The 21,369-nt window shown below is 38.7% G+C and overlaps 1 protein-coding gene across 1 annotated transcript in view; it reads left to right on the forward strand.

The window, feature by feature from the left end:
* Window positions 1-21,369, forward strand: part of flt4 (fms related receptor tyrosine kinase 4) — a 49,243-nt gene that overhangs the window by 25,724 nt on the left and 2,150 nt on the right. The window contains exons 10-27 of the mRNA XM_026279712.1: window positions 386-551; window positions 4,523-4,649; window positions 5,344-5,452; window positions 7,181-7,522; window positions 8,366-8,512; window positions 13,209-13,340; window positions 13,995-14,101; window positions 14,392-14,527; window positions 15,245-15,349; window positions 16,180-16,293; window positions 16,631-16,719; window positions 16,825-16,942; window positions 17,490-17,590; window positions 17,832-17,954; window positions 19,833-19,944; window positions 20,340-20,439; window positions 20,518-20,623; window positions 20,764-20,876. Of these exons, the coding sequence (XP_026135497.1) occupies window positions 386-551; window positions 4,523-4,649; window positions 5,344-5,452; window positions 7,181-7,522; window positions 8,366-8,512; window positions 13,209-13,340; window positions 13,995-14,101; window positions 14,392-14,527; window positions 15,245-15,349; window positions 16,180-16,293; window positions 16,631-16,719; window positions 16,825-16,942; window positions 17,490-17,590; window positions 17,832-17,954; window positions 19,833-19,944; window positions 20,340-20,439; window positions 20,518-20,623; window positions 20,764-20,876 (2,347 nt within the window). The remainder of the gene's footprint in view (window positions 1-385; window positions 552-4,522; window positions 4,650-5,343; window positions 5,453-7,180; window positions 7,523-8,365; window positions 8,513-13,208; window positions 13,341-13,994; window positions 14,102-14,391; window positions 14,528-15,244; window positions 15,350-16,179; window positions 16,294-16,630; window positions 16,720-16,824; window positions 16,943-17,489; window positions 17,591-17,831; window positions 17,955-19,832; window positions 19,945-20,339; window positions 20,440-20,517; window positions 20,624-20,763; window positions 20,877-21,369) is intronic.

Here is a 21,369-nt window from a genome sequence, read left to right on the forward strand (position 1 = left end):
ATAATTCCAAGATTCTGCAGCTTTTTATATTTGAATTAGAATATAGTTTAGAACTTTTTAGAATATATGCTTTTACATTTAGCAGACGCTTTTATCCAAAGTGACTTAAAATAAAATAATAAATAATAATAAAACAATTAATGGTGACAATTGGTCCCTACTCCCTACATTAAAGTTATACCCAACTTTTGATTTGAATAGTATATTAGTAAATTAATAGTGTGTAGTAAGTGTATAAATTAACATTAACTGATTAATAAATGCTTAATAAGTGTTGTGTTATTAGTTCATGTTAACTAATGTAATTCACTTGTTTTAAAAAGGGAAACTTTTTTGAAAGTGTAATAGTGATATTTGTCACAAATTTCTCGATGTGCATGTGCAGTTCCTCCTCAGATCCATGAGAAGGAGACAGCAACACCTACCAACCCCTACAGGAGGAGCAGTCGACAGACCCTCACCTGCACCGCCACCGGGACCCCTCCTGCCACCATCACCTGGCAGTGGAGGCCGTGGAGCCCCTGCGGTCTCAACAGCACCCGCAGAACCCTGTAAGAAACCAGAGATCAACTCGTCACATCTGACATGCTTTCTGAATCATGTTGAAAACCTCTGAATTAATGTCTTTGGGCTGAGAGTTTACATTTTAATTTACGCATTCAGCAGGCGCTTTCATCCAAAGTGAATGTTGCAATGTTAAGAGGTTCTCCAAACATCTCAAGTCTCAGGATATTGCCAGTCTGAAGGGACTGCGCTCCCAGAGTCAGCACTGGATCAATGGGAGTATTAGTTGATCTGCCGAAGCTGTCGAAATCACCACTGAATGTTAAACACCAGTGCTTGTGGTTCAGGTTGAGTTCAGAGTGGATAGTTTTTGTCCCTTTTGGCGACTTGCCCACAGTCTCTTACTAGTCAGAGACACTCTTTCCCATGTTTTCAGAAGCTTTGTTTGTTTTTCCTGAAGTAAAGGCTGAGTGGGCGGTGCGCTGGCAGCTTTTCTTCCTTGTTGACTAGAGATGTGACAGATAAGGCAGCTGGGGAAGGTGGGGAGGTTAGGAGGGCGTTTGGAATATTTATAGTATTCGGCTTGGAGAAAGCACAGTGTGAAGGACAGAGTCCTGTCGTCTAAACAACAGGAAGCACAGAGACAGAGCCATTTAAGCATCCTCTGGCCCTGAAAGAGGACTGCTTGGATCTTCTCTGTGGTTTGAGTTGCTTCTAGAGTCCGGGATGGAGAGAATGAGCTACAGGCAGCAGCTGAATCATTCAGACAGGTCCAGAGAGACCTGGAGGCAAACCGCAATTCCCATTTGCATCCACATCATTTCTACACTCATAGCTGAAGCCTAGAGTACCTAATCACACTCGAACCAGCACTCAGAGTGCATTATATATTTATCAGCAGTTATTATTTCTTGATATCAGGCTGTGAGTTCCATTCTAAGGATGCAGATATTAGCACTATTTCAAAACCAAGTGATCTGCCTTCCTAGACAGTTACAGTAAATGCATTATATGGATAATTCACCGCTGCCATGATTTGTTTTTAATACAAGTTGGCTATGCAAATTGGCACATTCAGACTTTATGTGAGTGGGAAGATAACATGCTTGGTGCTAAAGGGTAGGTTCAGAAATGTATGTCTAACCCTAACCCTTTCTAATCCTATGAGAATAGCAAAGTTTTGGTGTGATCATAATAGTATATCTTTTATCAAGAATATATTTAGGAATGTACATCTCTTTAATGAAAAATATGATGCATGACATCCATAATCATACCCAATACCCTAAACTTAAAAACTACCTTATAAACTATTAATAAGCAGCAAATAAGGAGTTAATTGAGGCAAACGTCATAGTTAATGGTTAATTAATAGTAAGAATTGGACCCTAAAATAAAGTGTGACCAAATCATTCACCCCCTGGAATGTGATTTGATTCAATAACCAAGCCTTGTGTCAGGATGTGGTGTATTATGCCTTAAAATGCTTTTTATGTAGACAGCTGACTAGGTTTTGCAACATACCCATTGTGTTAATTCTTTTAAATGAATCGAAGGCTAATGCTAATTTGTGGCCTTCGTTTGTCATTCCTTGCTTAGCTCTCATCGCACACAGGAAGGCAGATGCATCTAAAAGCTCTTCCTGGTGTGGGTACTGTCGATGTGTGCATCCTGCATCTGATATTCCCGCTCTCCTCTCCCTCTTTCTCTTTCTCTTTCCCACACACTGTCACAAACTGCTGCTACTGTGAATGATTGAAGGAGTGAGGAGATGAAGGGGAATTTGTGGAAATACATTGTCTTTAATCAGAATCAGAATCAGAAAGAGCTTTATTGCCAAGTATGCTTGGGCATACACGCAATTTGTTTTAATGACATAATCTTCCAGTACAGAGAGACAACAACACACAGGCAAAAAAAAAAAGAGATTAATTGTATGGACAGTTGTGCTATAGATGATACTGGAATGCAATAGAGTAAGATGCAAGATGCAGGGATGTACTAGGATGGGGGGGGGGGGGGGGGTAACAAAAAAATATAATGATATTGCACATTTTTATTGAATAAGTGGGGCACATTTAACTGTTCATAAGGTAGATTGCCTGGTGGAAGAAACTGTTCTTGTATTTGCTGCTCTGAAGCGCTGGCCAGATGGCAAAAGTTCAAAGAGGGGGTAACTTGGATGTGAGGGATCCAGAGTGATTTTCTGAGCCTCTTTTTCTCACTCTGGATGTTCTTGAAGGTTGGGCAGGGGAGCACCAATAATCCTTTCAGCAGTCCGAACTGTCTCTGTAGTCTTTTGATGTCTGATTTTGTAGCTGAACCAAACCAGACAATTATTGAAGTGCAAAGGACAGGCTCAATGATGCCTGAGTAGAACTGTTTCAGCAGCTCCTAATCTCGAATTCGGGGTAACACAGGGCAGGCACACACATAGCACATAGACGAATACATTAAATACTGGAAAAACACAGACTGCACAGACTGGAACTTATATGCATAGGGTAATTGACAAGACACACCTAGGAGACATGAATAATCCAACACATGGGAAAACTAGGTCACAGGAAGCACATGGGGAGGGAAAATACAACAAAACAGGCCCATAACCCTGATATATCGCCCCCCTCCTGGAAGGCACATCCTGGGTGGATGGGTGGGAACTTGGGAGGAGGCTCAGGAGGCAGTCAGAAACCTGGTGGGGTCCGGCAGACAAAGTCCAGGGAAGTGACGATGGAGGGAGGAGCCAGGGAGGCGACAGGAAGGACTTGGAGCAGAAGCATCCAGCCCATGGCCATGATGACGGCCCACGGTGGAGCCGACAGAGGGAGGAGTCATAGAGGAGGAAAGACAGATACCTCCAGGGGGCCGACCAATGGCAGAGGAGCCTGAGGTAGAGATGGAGAGCCAATGATCCATGGTGACAGGGAGGCTCCAGAAGTCCAAGGCGGAGCAGATTATGCTGGCGACCACCACGGACCAATGGATCCTAAAGTCCAACGTGGAGCCAGAGCGACAGAGGACTGTGGAGGAGCCAAGGGGATGAAGGAGCCTGATGGAACCCCTAGGGATGTAGGGACAACGCGCAGTCGGAGGAATGGAGTCCCGAGGCACAGGATGGTAGATGCCAGACCAAGGTGATGAAGGAGGGATGAGGAAGTCCGGCAGAGCTAGTGGACTGGTGGGCCATGGTGGAGAGGAGGGAGCTTGGAGCCATGTTGGAGCCGACGAGTCAATGGGCGGAGGTAGAGTCTGGGGCTTAGAGGCTGGAGGCAGAGTCATGGGATGGGATGGCAGTCCCGTGAAGCTCCAACCATGTTGATGGTGGGCTAAGGGTAAGCAGAGGGGCTGCCAGACGACAGCGGAGGAGAAGGCAGGAGCGGGTAGGAGGGTTGGCATTTGTGAGCCTCTGGGTTCAGGGTTGAACTGGGAACGAGAGCCTTCTCTGCCTAACTCATGAATGGGAGCCCTCTCTAGGCTTAACTCAGTAACATGACTCAGGAATGGGAGTGACAGAGGGATCCTCAGCTGGAGGGAGGAAAGGGGCCCATAGACTCCCCTTTGAAGTCCAGCAGTCCCAGATCCATAATCAGCTCACCCTCAGCCACAGTTCAAGGGGCGGAGCTCCTCTCTGTGCTCTCACTGTCCATGCCATTCTCCCTCATTGTGGGCTCTGTTGCTGGGTAGCTAGTGAGATGGGCAAGGGCCAAAAACAGTCTGGTATGGTCCTTGAGTGAACGCTTCCCCTGCTCCAGCAAGAGGAGGTATTCAGGGCGGGTGAGGGAATCCTTCGGGAAACAATGAGGGTACTTACTTAGTAATGCATTACACCCAACACTGGTGACAACTAGGTCATGGGGAGCACATGGGGAGAAAAAACACAACAAAACAGCTCCATAACCCCGACACACATGTTAGGGAGGAATATTCTAAGAGTTTATAAATGCAATGTTTTGTCCTCAAACATTTTTTCCATATCTGTCCTATGGTATTCATAGTTGTGTTTTCATTTTCACAGAGGTCGAAGGGGTCAACGAGACAAAATTCCCATCTGTCAAAACTGGATGGGTTTGGATCCTGAACACGCTGTCAATCCTATCGAGAGTATTGAAACTTTGACTGAGATGGTGGATGGGAAAGAAAAGGTTCACTTCCTGTTTGGATTTTTCTTATTTCCTGAAAATTTCCCATAAATGTCTGAACCAAATTTATGTGCCCCCAACCTGAACCCTGAGTGCTTTATGTGACACCGGATAACCAAAACTTGACATCTAGGGTGGGTGGGAGGGGGAATGTGTTAGAATTTCCACTTTCAAAATATTTAAACCCATCTTCCAGTTCTTTCGCCCTGGATGGAGAGGTAATAAACACACATTCACACAGCACACTCTTCCTGTTTTCTGTCACACCTGTAAGGGTAGTTTCCTGTGTTTGACCCTAGGAATAGGAGTGGGAGGGGAAAGATAGACTAATACACTATACAGCTTAAAGATTCACCAAAAAGTTAAATATCATAATTTATTTTCTCGTACTGTATTTCATTCTGAACATCGTTCTTCTAATGAGCAGAAAAAGGGATTTAATCTCACTGACTTGTTTTTCAAAACATCTTCTTTTGTGTTCCATATATATATATATATATATATATATATATATATATATATATATATATATATATATATATATATATATATACCATTTTGAAGCAACAACACAAGTAAATAATGAAGAGATAAATTTTTTGGGGAACTATCCTTTTAACAATGAATGTTTTTTTTTTTTTTTGCATGTGATCCAGATGAAAACAAGTCTTTGAAACTGCTTCTGTTGTTTCCACAGACTGTGAGCCGTTTGGTTATTCAGAGAGCCAATGTGTCGGCTATGTACAAGTGCTCAGCAGAGAACAAAGTGGGAAGAGATGAACGATTGATTTATTTCTACGTGACCAGTGAGTTTTAGCAACGCTTTTGTGCCAAACAAAACTGTATGGATTTTCAATAACATAACAAAAGCTCATGCTTAAATCACCATGAAATCAAAATGTACAGTTCTTGCAAGTGTTTAGTTTATATGATGTGTTTGTGCATATCCTTTTTTTTCCTAAATTTTTTTTCCTGTTCAAGAATCCATTTCACCTGGATCTGCTTCACAGTAGGGAAAAAAGATGATCACTTCTATTTCGTAAAAACTTTAACCTTGAGTATTATCCATACACTGTAAAAAGTTAGTGTAATTTTCAGTAAAAAATAAAAAAAATAAAAAAAAAAGTAAAAAAGATGTTGTGGCCAGAACTTTACCATAAAGAATATAGAAGCAATAATAAAAAATAGCTCATCAATTATAATAAAATAAAATTATATTCAGATAAAAAACTGTAAAGAGAAAAAAAAAAATTTTTATGATGGTAATATACCAAATTACTAGAATCTGTTTAAAATCTGCTACTCTTGTAATTTACTGTCAACCACCTTTAAAACATACGTGTTAAAAAGAAAGACATATGAATCAAAGTTCAACCACAAGCTGAGGTAAAATACTAATACAGTCGTGTTCTGAATTATTGATACCCTTTGTAAATATAAACAAAGAAGTCTGTAAAAATAAATCTAGGTTGTTGATCTTTTATTCAAAATATTCACAAAAAAACCCCAAAATTTTATTTAGTTAAAACAATTGAAGAATGTGGAAAAATAAAATATATATGCTTTCTCTAATACAAAAATTGGCCAAAATTAATGGCACCCCAAGATAATAGCTCTGATTCTCTCCTCTAATGCCTGCTGAGTTATAGGAGAACACCTGACAAGAGACCAGAGACCATTCCTCCATAAAGAATCTCCTCTTAAGTGTTCTGTTGAATTCAGGTCAAAGGACTGGAAAAGCCATGGCAGCAGTTTCATTTTGCATTTAGTCACCCATTTTTTGTTGATTTTGGTGTTTTGGATCATTGCTCTGATGGAAGATCCATCCATTGCCCACTTTAAGATGTCTAACAGTGGCAGTCAGGTTTAGATTTTTTATCTGTTGACTCAACTATATTCTATAATTCTCTAATTCTCTAGCTGCAATCCTTGGAGAGCCTTTGGCCATTCAAATTATCCTCCTTGAATGCTTTAAGAAAATACAGACACACATTCTCTTCCAGGCAGATTTGTGACATTTCCTGATGGTTGGTGATAGAGGAAGGCATCTTCCGAAAATAGTTTAGTCTAGGTTCAAAGTCAAGCTCAGGGACAAAGTCTATGCAAGAAGAAACAACTGAAAGGGCTTGCAAATCTCTTACTCTCTTAAGCAATGTTAAGGCCAGTAACAGAACCATTTTTAGAGTCTGGACCAACACTAACACCTTTTATGTGTTAGTTTAATATAAAATACATTAATACAATATGGTAATCTAGATGTGGCAGCTTTTCTTTCACATGAAATCACCCACATGCCAACAAACAAATGAGAACGGCAAACAATAATCACTATACAGTACATATTGCCAAAGCTGTTGTGCACCCACTTAAAAGGTTTTAGTGTAGCATTGTTTACCATTAAAATTATTTAAAAAATTATATATATATTTTTTTGACAATGTACAGAAAGAGACATAAGTTAGTTAAGTTGTGTGGTTTATCCAAGAGATGCGTGCCATTATTTTTCTTATTATTCACATTCATTTCCTATTCAGCTATCCCAGAGGGATTCGGGATAGAGATGGAGCCCTCGGAGGATCCGCTCGAGCAGGACCTGGTACGGCTGAAGTGTAATGCAGATAATTACACCTACGAGAACCTGCGGTGGTACCGTCTGGACCCGCAGGCTGTTCCACCAGAGCTGGACTGCAAAAGTGTGCACCAATATGCAGAGTCTCTGGGGGGACAGCTTTCGTTCCAGACCACCAGCAACAGCTGGGTACTGGAACTCACCATTACCAACATCCAGCTGCAGGACGAGGGAAACTACGTGTGTGAGGTGCAGAACCAGCGCAGTGGGGAGAAACACTGCCACCGCAAGTACATCCCAGTCAAAGGTGAAGGTCAATCAATGATCAGTTCTTTATAAGTCCAGGTACGTTCCTGGTGCCAGCTTGCTGTTTGCTACTTACATACAAAGCTGACTTTTAAGGGAGCATCCTAAACATGAAAGTGACTCGAATGCTTTAAGTAGTTACTCAGATGTATTGCAGATACTTTCACTTGTGTTAATCACAGACTCTAACTCTTACATACGATTCCAATGGAGTTCGGCATTACGTGTTGCTAGGCTAAATACTGAATATTCTACTAAAAACAAAAATATGACACACAAATACTAAAATAGGTCCAAATGGAACATTGTTTAATAAATACTTATTATTATTGAAGTATATTTAGAATTTCTGAAACAAGATATCTTCAGGATTCCTGAAAATATAGTAAGGAGGGAGTGAATGAACAGTGTCTCTTCCACCCTAAATTGAGCAAGGCACTGAACCCCCAGTTGCTCCCCGGCCGCTTGAGCAAATAGCTGCCCACTGCTCCAGGTGTGTGTGTGTTCCCCCGTCACTGCCGTGTGTGTGCACTTGGAAGGGTTAAATACAGAGCACCAATTCTGGGTATGGATCACCATACCTGGCAAATGTCACGACTTTCGCTTGCAATTTCAAATATATACTGTCCCACTAGGATTTGGAACTGAGGTTGAATCTGTATTTTGAAAATTTTACTTTGCATTGTCCACTATCTTTTATTCATGGGGTAACTGTTAATGCCCAATATCAAAGTGTCCAGTGTGTGTATAATGTGTCTATATATCACTGTCACTACAAATGCTTTATTAGTGAAGATCTTACCAAAACTAAAGCATATTCTCTCTTTCCCTATGTCCATTCCAGCGTTGGAGGCACCTCGATACCGTAACAACCCCACCAATCAGACGGTGAATGTGAGCGAGTCGCTGCAGATGGAGTGTGATGTCGAGGGTACACCCTCTCCACAGCTGTCCTGGTTTAAAGATAACCAACCCCTTCACCAGATATCAGGTTAGTCATTCATGGATGTCCTTCAGAGGGCCTCAGATGATGCTAACCCTGAAACAACATACAGAACTAACAAATATTGCTATAAGTCTGATTGCGTCATATAATAATTGCTGTCAATAGTGTTCATCGTCTGGTTGACCATGTCTTGTATTAATCTTTCTGAAAAATTCTGTCATATGCACATAAACTTTTAAATAGTGTACTTACTGTGTACACGCATGTTTTACTTAAAAAAATACCTGCATGTACATCTGTAATTAATATATGTAATTACATATATAATCATACTGTTACCCTACCCCATAACCAACCATTAACTGAACTATACCATGAAACCTGTCTCCAACCTTAACTGTATCCCACCTCAACAGCAGCAAAAGTGTTCTGCAATGCAACATTAACACAATAAACATATTGTACCAAACTATATATATATATATATATATATATATATATATATATATATATATATATATATATGTTTATTTATATATATGCTGTAATTACACAGGAGTTAAAGACATCTGATATAAAGTGGGACCAGGGTGTTTGCTTAGACAAGCTTATACTAAATTATATTATACTATACATAGCAATGGTCATCCAAAGCAATAAAATGAATTCCCTGAGACTTTAAAATCATTTGTAAAGACCTGAATATCATAGAGACATTAATTTTGAATTCTTTTGAATTAGGCCATAAGCAGACACCCAGGAAAAAACACGAAAACCTAAAAATGGCCACAAACCAGTCCTTATTAACTGTCTTAAGTTTCAAAGATAGAATTTATCACTGTGCATTTTTAGTTAAATCTGGTTGAAATAGGTTTTTAAGGTAACGATTACTGGTTACCACATTTTACAGGGTAGAAAACATTTAGCATTCACCCATAAAACCCTAGTAATCATATAACAACAGGACACAAAACCACCTGGCAAACACACAGAAACATCTAGCAACCACCTTAAATATCCTGGCAACTGCCATGTGCCAAAAAAAAATACCTTACTAAAATACTTCCTGTAATGAATCAGCCACATAACAATGGCCCTTGCTACCAATCCAAACATTACAGCTGCATAGCAATCCATTAAACATACAGAATACCCTAGCAATCACATATCAATGACCTGGCAACCACCCAGTACACCACTGCAGCAGTGAGTTTAGAATTTGCAAAATCTCTGAGAAAATATGAAAATCCAGCTTCATTTGATTAAACTCCTACCGAGGTTCAATAGAAATATTGTTTAGATTGTGAGTTTGAGTTATAGGGATAGATTTAAGGTATTGCATTATATAGATATAGCATTGTCTGCTTTAAATGTACACTATATTCTTTAGTTTGATTTCCTCTCCATTTCTCTGCATGTTGTTCAGCCCCCTTCAAATTAACATAAATGTGCTATTCCAAAACACTTCCATTACAGATTACATTATATTCACCACATCAATCCCATCTAGCTCAGCACTTTTGAATAGGAACACACTTATTCATGAGCACATACTAACACACACAAAATTGAATTCTGGTGCTGCAAAAAGCACTTAAGTCATGCTAATGTACTGGAGATCTTCTGGATTGGAAGCTGAATGAAACTCTGGACTGCGGTATAATAGCATATATATATATATATATATATATATATATATATATATATATATATATATATATATATATATACATACATATATACAGCTCTGGGAATTTACTGTATGTGGGTTTCTTGTGGGCTTGTAAGTGAATTCACATGCAGTGCATGTACAGTGCAGTTTGCTGATAGGTGTTATGGGGAGGACATTATATCAGGAACAAACTGAGTTCAAGAGCTATTAGCAGAAGGTCACTGTGTGACTGGAATATGAGTTCAACTCTTTTTGTTCAGCTAATTCAGTTCATAGCAAAGCCACAGATGTTTTTCTAGATAGATTTTAAGATCCAATACAGATCTAATTCAAATTTCAACACTGTGCCTATAGCAAGTATCTGATTATTATGGGTTGGTTGGTTTTTACCTGCTACAAAGTGTAGTAAGTGTGTCATAGATTTCCTATTAATCCGTGAATTAGGCCATACAAGAGATCCATACATTTCAGTTTTCAAAGCCTTTTTGATAGCACACATCACACCCAGACACCCATGACAAAAAGTGATCCAAATATCTTTTTTTCCAAATCAAATTTCCATTAGTTTCAATGATAAATGAATGAGTAGAACCAGTGTGTTTGTAGAATTATGGCGCAGTGGTGATATAGTTTTATATACTTGTGTATAATGTATAAAATGCTCATATATCGTTCAGTGTTTCTTTCTGTACATTCAAAATGAAGAAACACTTTTCTTTGTGTCTTTTAAGATAATATTTACTATAACATTTCTTTAAAGACACAATTATTTAGTACTGTGGTATGAACCACATTCTCATGAGCACATTCTTATATAAACTAGCTTGCAGCGTCTGCAGCCCTAAAACTATACGGTTCATTCGATTTTTCTAATGCGTGTTTTCAGTAATATGACAAGTAATATGTTTAATAATATGTTTTTTCATCACATTATTACTACATTATAATTTGTACAAATGTATGATTAAAATCCCTTTTGCAAACTAAAATAACATGCAAGCATGGTTCCCCAGTTTTCATGATCATTAGATGGAGTGCCCATAAACTTCAGTAGAGGGCACTCCATCTAATGATTGTGACATAATCAAACGAATGACAAACACAGGGAGAACCGCTCGGAAATGTTAGACAGGCTAAACAAGACATCGCAGTGAGTGAGTGTGATTGTGCTGCTTTTATGTGAGTGTAAATGAGGTGCAGGTGTGGCAAGGAAATTGGCTGATGAATGAGGTGCAGGTGTGGCAAGGTGATTGTGATGCAGTGACTCATGGGGAATGTAGTTCAGGTGTGGTGCTACAGTATGAGAGGTGCTAGTGTCCAAGTGGCATCTGGTGGTTGATGGGTGGAATGGTCCTGAGTGGAGTGCCCTCTAATGAAGTTTATGGGCACTCCATCTAATGATCGTTACACCAGTCAACATCTGCTTGTTAACGTCTTTGACGTGCAATTGTGTAAATTGTCTACACCACATATCTTTTGACAGGAAAAAATTAAAGGGGTCATATGATGATGCTAAAAATACTATTATTTTGTGTATTTAGTGTAATTCAGTGTGTTTATGCAGGTTAAGGTCCAATAATCACATTATAAATCACATTGTTGCTCCTCACTGCCCCGCCTTTCTAAAAGGCGTTTATTTTTACTAAGCTCATCGTTCTGAAAAACACAGTGTGTTCTGATTGGCCAGCTATCCAGAGCATTGTGATTGACCGAATACCTCAATGTGTGATGAAAATTTTACGTCCCTTACCATATTTGGAAATACATAGTGCCTCCATGACATCGAGGTGATGACAACATTACAGCAAGAATCAAAGTTACACCTTCTTTCTTTGCATGAATATTTGGGCGGTGTTATGCAAAGCTTTCAACACATGGGGGAAGGGGGTGAAAGGGGTGAAAGGGCCGTTTAAATAAGGTTATACTTCTCTTTCAGTCTAACAGTAAGAGGGAGTGATTTCCTTTGGAAGTCTGTTTTTGCTCAATTGTTTTGTTGTTGTTGCTTGAAACAATTTAAAGTGTCAGTTATTGTAATTATTATTTCAGTCAACCATATAAAACCCTTTGGTACCCCGAACTACATATAAAAGCTTGATCAGTGACATAAAAGTAATAAATGCAGCTACTTAATCCTCATTAATGCGTGAACTTCCCCTTTAAATAATGTGACGCTCTGCCCTCTATGTGAATGATGCTGTTCCCATTACGTGCTGTTAGAAGTGATTTAATTGATTCATCATTTCGACTCCTCCGTAAGGATGCATTGAACTCGACATAGCGGTTTACTGAAGGATGTATTGATCTTGTTAATAAGCAATTTTTACTATTTCAATATTTTAAAATTGGCTGTTAAAGTTTATGTGGGAATATTACATGACATTTAGAAATGCATTGGTGCAAAAACGTAAACCTTTTGGACAAATCTCTCAACATGATCTATCAACTGCATCAAATACTGCCTAAACAAAATTCAGATTTTTTGCACTTTATTTACTGTACCAATATTTAAAATTGGCCTTTGAACTTTATTGCATGGCAAAAAAAAAAAAAAAAACTTTTCTTGCCAAAGCACTGACAGAGACCATTGATCTAATGGTGTTGATGAAATGCAAGTGAGGACAGAAAAGTTGGTAAGGTGGACTTATACTTCTGCATCGGACCTACGCTGTAGCATTTTGCGTCAGTTTTCATTTATACTTCTGCGCCATTGTCCTCGTCGATGTGCAGTACCCATGCAAACTGCTAGTCTGGCTGTGCTCTATAAGTAATAATAAACAGCCAATATGCTAGAAATATACGTGCTAACAAGCAACTAGTTGATGGTGAGAATTGGTCCTTAAAATAAAGTATTACCTAAGTTTTTTATGGCAACAATGACAGTTTTTTTTTTCTGAAAGTATTGATAAATTAAAAATATCACAGGCTATGTATCATTATGGATTCCTTATCTTACAGTTCAGAAAACAGAAAAACATAAAGCAAGAAAGCCGTAACAAAAGAAGAAGCTGTGTCTTAAAGCCATGGCTGGCTGGCAGATTGTGTGTTTGACAGTTTTGTGGATGTGTTCAGGGATCCTCCTGCAGGACTCCAATCGGACTCTCAGCATTCAGCGAGTGCGAGAGGAAGACGCCGGTCTGTACACCTGCACGGCCTGCAACCAGAGGGGCTGCGTTCAGTCCTCCGCCACGGTGTCAGTCATCGGTGAGAGCCTCTTGTTTGCGTTAGGTGGCGCTGTAGTATACAGTTAACTCTGCTTACTTCAGGATTGTGCTGAAGACTTTATATTATTTAGTGGAACGTATACAATATTTTAATGCCTATATACACAGACGAGCACACACCATACACATTAACACACATTTGTTTTTATACCATAGTGAGGGCTTCACACACTGATGTCTTTTCTTAAATATTCTCAAGCTAATTTTAATTACTACACTCTTACTCTTCCCTAACTATAGCTTTTTTTTTTTTAATTTTTATTAAACTTATGTAGTCCCTTTATGAACATGTGTTTGCTGTGAGGACCACAAACCCTAACAGACACAGCTCCTTTCTAACCTTCATACATCTTGTTTACCATTGAATACATAATGAACTGTGTTATATGACAGCAAAAATGTAATATTAGTATTTTTATATAATATGATAATTTGTTAAATATAGAATGTTATAGCAACAAATTGTCACAAAAACAACAACAACATATTTGTCATACAATCAAATTTAGATTTTTGCAAAACAAACTTCTTGAAACTACAACATGTATTAAAATTAAATCAGTTTAGAGGATGTGAACTTTCATATTTAGTTATAATAATAAGCTTTAATACAATAACATGTTTTGTCTTCCAGGCTCTGATGACAAGGCCAATGTAGAAATTGTGATTCTCATCGGGACGGGGGTCATCGCCATCTTTTTCTGGCTCCTTCTCCTTGTTATCTTCTGCAACGTCAAGCGAGTCAGTATCATAGCACTTCAATACATCTGAATTAATGAACATGGTTACACAAGGAACATTATTTGAATCTGCCCATGATGTCAGCGAGGCTTTTTTAGTAACAATATGCAATTACATCAATGATGCCTTGCTTCAGCACAACATAAGAGCAAGCCATATCAGCACTTCAGTTCTGGACATGAGTAGCAGAGTCAGCAGTTCGACGAGATGATGTGGAGCTCGCTGTTTCTGTCTTCTTATTAGGCTGCGGTATATCATCCATCAGTAATTGTTATGGTGTTGTCCTGCAGGTGAACCCAGCAGATATCAAGACAGGCTATCTGTCAATCATCATGGACCCGGGGGAAGTGCCGCTTGAGGAGCAGTGTGAATACCTGCCCTACGACTCCAGCCAGTGGGAGATATCCCGAGACAGACTGCGCCTCGGTACTTAAAAAAAAAACTCTTGATACAGGCTTTAAATTAGTCCAAATGTAGGACATTCATGGCTAGGATCCCAGAAGTAAAGCATATTTATGGTCTAGACATTTTCTTGACTGTACTCAGGAATCCTTGTATCATGTGGTAAAGGGTGAGGGTTTGTATTTAAAAAAACTAAAACATCATCAAGAACTGGGCTTGGTCAGGTGTTCAAAATAAAACTGAAACAGTGATGTATTTGATCAAATCAGGCTGCTGTTTAAGTGAAGAAGTATATAGTTTGTGTCACTGTGCTCATTTACATGTGTACAGCTGATGTTAGCGTTTTCAGAGTGCCTCAGTTCACAGTAAACACTGCTTCTCACAAAACTCCTTCTTTGCAAACGCTGTGAGTTTAACATGGACTTGGGAATGTAAAGTGTGCTAGGTTCCCTTTTTTACGTTTACAGTTGCATAAAGACATTAACAGCATTTAACCAAAATAAAAGCTCAAGAATTTGAATGTTTGAAAGTGAAGAATTTAAGACGTAAATATTTGTCTGTTATATGTCTGTTGGTTCTTGTGAAGATTGAACCTAAATGTGAAAATGCTGTTTCCATTATCAGCATGTCTTTGTCCTTTGTGTCTCAGTCTCTCAGCATGATGAATATGTGACAATCAGTGTACTGTTTCGGGACGCATCCTAATCTTGCATGCTGTGTATTTATTCTTTGTTCATGCAGGGAAGGTGCTTGGGCATGGAGCTTTTGGGAAAGTGATCGAAGCTTCAATCTTTGGGCATGACAAGAAAACCTGTTCAAACACAGTAGCAGTGAAGATGCTGAAAGGTTCGGTCTTACCGAAAAACTATAGTTGATACAAACATGCTGTAGTGTGTCAGTAGGAAAAATCTCTTTACATTTCCAAACATTATTTTTACAATTAATTGTAATAATCCAGTGATTTTGTAGATGTGATTTTTTTTTTTTCACATGGAGTCTGACAGCAGCCAGTGCTCCACACAGAGATCTGATCATCATCAGTCTGTCTGGAGTAACATGAAGAAACAGATGAAACTGAGACAGACTCAATCCAGAAGAACTGTGACAGTGTCACCAAGATACATCAAGAAACCTGCAAAGCTACAGTACTTTGCAAAGTTTTAGGCACTTGTGTAAAAATGCTGTAAAGTGAGGATGCCATCAAAAATAATGCCATAAATAGATTTTATTAATTAACTTCCATTAACTTAACTAAATGAAATCAACATTTGGTGTGACCACAATATGGGTTAAAAAAAAGCTTTTGTCCTAGGTACACATTGTTTTTCAGGGAGCTTTGCAGGTTTCTTGAAGTGTCTTGGTGACACTGTCACAGTTCTTCTGGATTGAGTCTGTCTCAGTTTCATCTGTTTCTTCATGTTACTCCAGACAGACTGATGATGATCAGATCAGATCTCTCTGTCAGACTCCTTGTGCAAATGGAAATCTCACTGGATTATTACAATTAATGGCAAAAAATAATGTTTGGAAATGTAAACTGATATTTGCTACTGAGACACTACAGCAAAAGATAGAAATAACTGACTTAAAACCATTTTTTGTTGGAAAATACTAGTGGCCTAGGACAGTTCTGCACAGAGTATGTGTTTACTCAACGTCATGTGTTTATATCACAGAGGGAGCCACAGCCAGTGAACACAAAGCTCTGATGTCTGAACTGAAGATCCTCATTCACATTGGAAACCATCTCAATGTCGTCAACCTTCTCGGAGCATGTACCAAAACCAACGGTATGAACGTATCATTTATTAAAAAAAAAAAAATCCTTTTGGTCCTGGATGCTGATTGGTCAATACAGTGATTCAGTTTGATGAAATACTAAGTATAGAAATATTACATCCTCAGCTACTGTGTCTTTCACTGCAGCATGTAAAGTTTACATGTCAGGGACCATCTTCTGGCAGAATGATACCACTTACTTTTTCTGTTGACTTGGCCAATATGGCAGTGTTTTATGCCATAACCTTTTAAAAACTGTTTGATTGTATCTTTGTAACTCAATACTGACATAAGTCTGTTTGTCTGCAGCATCCTTCATACTTCTTTCTTAACATCTCTGATTGTCAGGTCCTCTCATGGTTATAGTGGAATATTGTAAATACGGGAATCTCTCCAACTTCCTGCGTGCCAAAAGAGAGTTCTTCTTGCCGTACAGGGTGAGAGAAATAAGTAACATGATGATAACCCTCTCACAACAGCACTAAAATAATAACAATAATAACTGCTATGTGTTCTGGTGTAACGTGTGCTTGTGTTTGCAGGACCGTTCTCCCAAAACCCAGAGTCAGGTGCGACGAATGATAGAAGCGGGTCAGGTCAGCCAGCCTGACGGTCAGCCGTCCACCACTCCCAACATCAGCCCTCCAATGCAGACTCGTGGTGAGAGCACTCACAGCCATGCAATTTCAACAGGAAAGAGTGAGCTTTGGGTTCTGGAGTAAACTGTAGTATTTATTCTTTTATCAAAATACTGACAACTTGTTAATTATTTTTGGTTATGTATTTGAATTGTAAATAAACCTTTCATTTGTAACACCATAGCACTTGAACGGTAAAATAAAGCTTTAAATCAAATGAGCCACTTCTGTTTGATTCTGTTTCGAAAGCATTCAAAATGCCACAAACTGGTGACACCTGCTGGTGCACAGAGAACTCAGCACAAACATGCATACAATACAGCTATTATAAATCAACTGCAAATGCTCTGTTGAAAGTTTCGCTCATGAAGTGTTGTTAACAAATCATCAAAAACCGTTAAATATGAAGTGTTTGTATAATAGGATAGCAACATGCTCAGAAGCACTTAAAACACCGTAATGATTTCATAGCAACACCCAAGCAATCATCCACAACAGCCTTGTTATTGAATTGCTTTCCTGGAAATTTTCTGATTGATATTCTTATATGCTTTCTCTGATATTTTCAGTTGCAGTGGATGATCTTTGGAAGACTCCGCTCACGATAGAGGATTTGATTTGCTACAGCTTTCAGGTCGCTCGAGGGATGGAGTTTCTGGTGTCTCGTAAGGTACATTTCAAACATTTATTCAAGCTCAAACTCTGATGAATGAATCAAGTCACATTTAGCAGGTTGTAGATTATTAATAGGTGAACTTTAGATCTCTTCTAGAGCTGTCCATGCTCATCAAACGGGGGAAAGTTACGCTGGATAGAAGTTTTAACAAATGGGGACAAATCTTATAAAATTTGGTGATGAGAAAGTTGCAAATATTTTTGATCTGCTCATTGATCTGCTTTTGTTCTGACAGTGCATTCATCGAGACCTGGCGGCCCGTAACATCCTCCTGTCCGAGAACAACGTGGTGAAGATCTGTGACTTTGGTTTAGCACGGGACATCTACAAAGACCCTGACTACGTGCGCAAAGGAAATGTAAGAGAAGCCCTGTAAATAAAAGCATGATCCAGAAAGTTCTCTAGTGATGAATCTCAGTAAAACTGTGAAGACAAAGTCCAGGTCACATTTCACTCAAAAATAAAAAAGGACATTTGGTTTGATGTAATTAAGAAAGCAAAAAGTAATTTCAAAATAATCAAACAATATTAGAGGTTTTTAAATATAATGATAGTATTTTTAGTACAGCACTTAAGAACAAATTATAATTTGCTTAAGGGGGGGGTGTGTGAAATGCTCGTTTTCACTCAATATCCTGTTAATCTTGAGTACCTATAGAGTAGTACTGCATCCTTCATAACTCCAAAAAGTCTTTAGTTTTATTATATTCATAAGAGAAAGATAGTCTGTACCGATTTTTCCCGGAAAAACATGAGCGCCTGGAGGCGTGACGTGTGGGCGGAGCTAAAGAATCACGAGCGCCAGTAGGCTTTTGCGTTGAGAGCATGTGGAAACTGTGACATTACTGTGAGGAAAAAACCATCATCCAAAACAAACCATGGCTAACAGTCAGATTCAGCCGTTTATTTATGATCCAGAATCAGATCCCGAGGCTGAAATTTAACAAGAGCAGCAGCAGCAACGACGTCTCTATGTGGTATGTACTGAAACTGAATATATTTGCTTAGCGGTTTTGGAAAATGACTAAGTTCCACTTTGTCGTCTTTTTTTTTTTTTTTTAAGCTGTACATGTGGAAAGTGCAGTTTGATGACAATATCGCATGTTGTTTACTTGATGTGCTTACGCGCCGATAGCTAAGTTAACAACACAGAGATATTTGAAGCAGTTTTACTCACCGCCTGTGGTTCCAACACACGATCGTGACCCTTTTTCGTTGGGACTGCATTATCCTTAAGAAATAAACGATGTGCAAATCCGGCGTCAAACTGGGACTTGTTTGTAAAACAAGCATCTTCGAAATGCAGGGAACAAACACAAACACTTGCACAACTCCGTTGATGCTCTGAAAAAATAAACTCCATCCACTGGTCCCTTAATGCTGTTTCTCTTTTGGTAATCTGTGCAGGGTTGTCTTGCCCTGGCAACCAAAAACACACTCCTTCTGTGACATTTGGCGACGCTCTCGCTCTGATCAGTGAAGTCTGTTGTGCTCTCAGTGCTCTGCTATACGGGAGCGCGCTCTTCCGGCAGAAGTGCCTCAGGACCCATATAAGGAAATTCCGCTCCATCTAACGTCACACAGAGCCATACTCGAAAAAAACTTTACGAAACTTGTGACAAACCGGAAGGACGTACAACTTAATTTTTGAAACTTTGTCCATGTTCAGCATGGGAATCCAACTCTTTAACAGTGTAAAAAACTCAGTATGCATGAAATAGCATTTCACCCCCCTTTAATTAACATGAAAATAACATCCTTACGAAAAATATTTCACTAAAAAAGGTCTTTGTTTTATTATTAATTAATTTATATTTTATTTTATTTTTATGTAAAATATGACCTGGACGTGCAGAATGTGACCCCACATGAGATTCAATATGAATGCATTTCGGTAACGGCCAGAGGTTAAAAATGACTTGTCTGGCCTTTGCATCATGATATACAGATATCAGCAATCCACTGAAAAATGTCAGAAACGTTAAGGCAACATTGAATAACGTAATAAATATTATTTGGGAAAATAAAATACAGAAAAAAGATGAACATGTAACAATTCTAGAAGTATTCCTGCATGACAAACATAATAAGACAGAAAAGGTAAGTTTATGAGATTACCCTTGAGAGGCATTGATGAATGCTTGACCTACTGCAAATCATATCAGCTCCAGGATCATGATGAGAGTGTATTCTCTCCCAGGCACAGTTATAGGTGAAATGTGATCTGTCTTTGCAGGCTAGACTGCCGCTGAAGTGGATGGCTCCAGAGAGCATCTTTGATAAGGTTTACACCAGTCAGAGTGATGTATGGTCATTTGGAGTGCTGCTCTGGGAGATCTTCTCACTAGGTAAGAGTCTAACCTGATACCCCTCAAACTCAACCTTTTCTGTTCTTTTCCACTCATGTTCATGGTATAATGAATGTTTTTCTTGTTTTTGAAAGTCTCTTACGCTTACTATTGCTGCATTTATTCGATAAAAAACATAACTGATTACTATTTTATACATTTTAAAATATAATTTCTTCTGATGGAGCCCCCTCCAAGTGCCCATGAATTTTCTGCAGCCGTTAATGAATTCTTCAGAGTCACCTGATCCCTCAGAAATGATTCTAATGAGCTGATATGCTGCTCAAGAAACATCGTTTCTTTTCCTCCCTACAAATGGATTGTGTTCTGTTGAAATATTCTGAAGCTTGTATAAAGTCTTTGATCGCAGACTTGATTGTATCACGTCCCATTAGGAGCGTCTCCGTACCCGGGCATCCAGATCGATGAAGACTTCTGCAAGCGACTCAAAGACGGTACCAGGATGAGGGCACCAGACAACGCGTCCCCTGAAATGTGAGCATTGGCCTGATGACTCTGTCTGTGTGTTTAGTCAGACCGATGACCTCATACGTGTGATGCGTGTTCTGGTAGATATGGCATCATGCTGGCCTGCTGGCAGGGCGAGCCCAGGGAGAGACCCACCTTTCCTGCTCTGGTGGAGATACTTGGAGATCTTCTTCAGGAGAACAGTCTACCCGTGAGAAAAACAACAAAATACATTCTGTACATTCAGAAATCATATCTGAGCATTACACATTATTTCAGCTGAGCTGGTTATACAAGTAAAGCTAACGGTGTATATTTTGTTCATTCTGTGAAATATGTTTTCTTTTTTAGGAAATCCCGTTCAATGTGTCTCAGAGCTCAGAGGATGATGGCTTCTCTCAAGCTTCCTCCAGACCACCATCACAAGAGGAGATCAGACTCGCCTGCAACACAATGTCCACCCGGTACATACACACTTTATATCAGTGATGGGGTACGCTTGCCAACCGCTCCTTATAATACCGAATTGACTGGTAGTTAAGGCATCAAAGAAGCGTTTGTTAAACAGAACAGTATTTATTCAAAATAAAAAAAATTGTGTTTAATATATTTAAACGTTTGGGGTAAGTAAATTTCTTCTTATTATTCTTTTTTCAAATAAACTTTTAGAATACTTTTTAAGGATGTGTTAAATGAAAAAAAAAAGTGATATTGTTAGAAAAGATTTCTATTTGTAATAAATTCTATTCTTTTTAACTTATTTAGTTAAAAAGTTATAAAATATTAAGCAGCACAACAGTTTCATAATAAATCAGTATTTCTGAAGGAAATTATTTCTGAATGAATGAAAATTCAATGCGTCACAGAAATAATTCAAAGAGTCACAGAAATAAACAATATTTTAAAGTATAATAAGATAGGAAACCAATATTAGAAATTGCAATAATATTTCACAAT

The sequence above is a fragment of the Carassius auratus genome, chromosome 14, assembly GCF_003368295.1.
Source record: "Carassius auratus strain Wakin chromosome 14, ASM336829v1, whole genome shotgun sequence".
In the NCBI taxonomy this organism is placed as follows: Eukaryota; Metazoa; Chordata; class Actinopteri; order Cypriniformes; family Cyprinidae; genus Carassius; species Carassius auratus.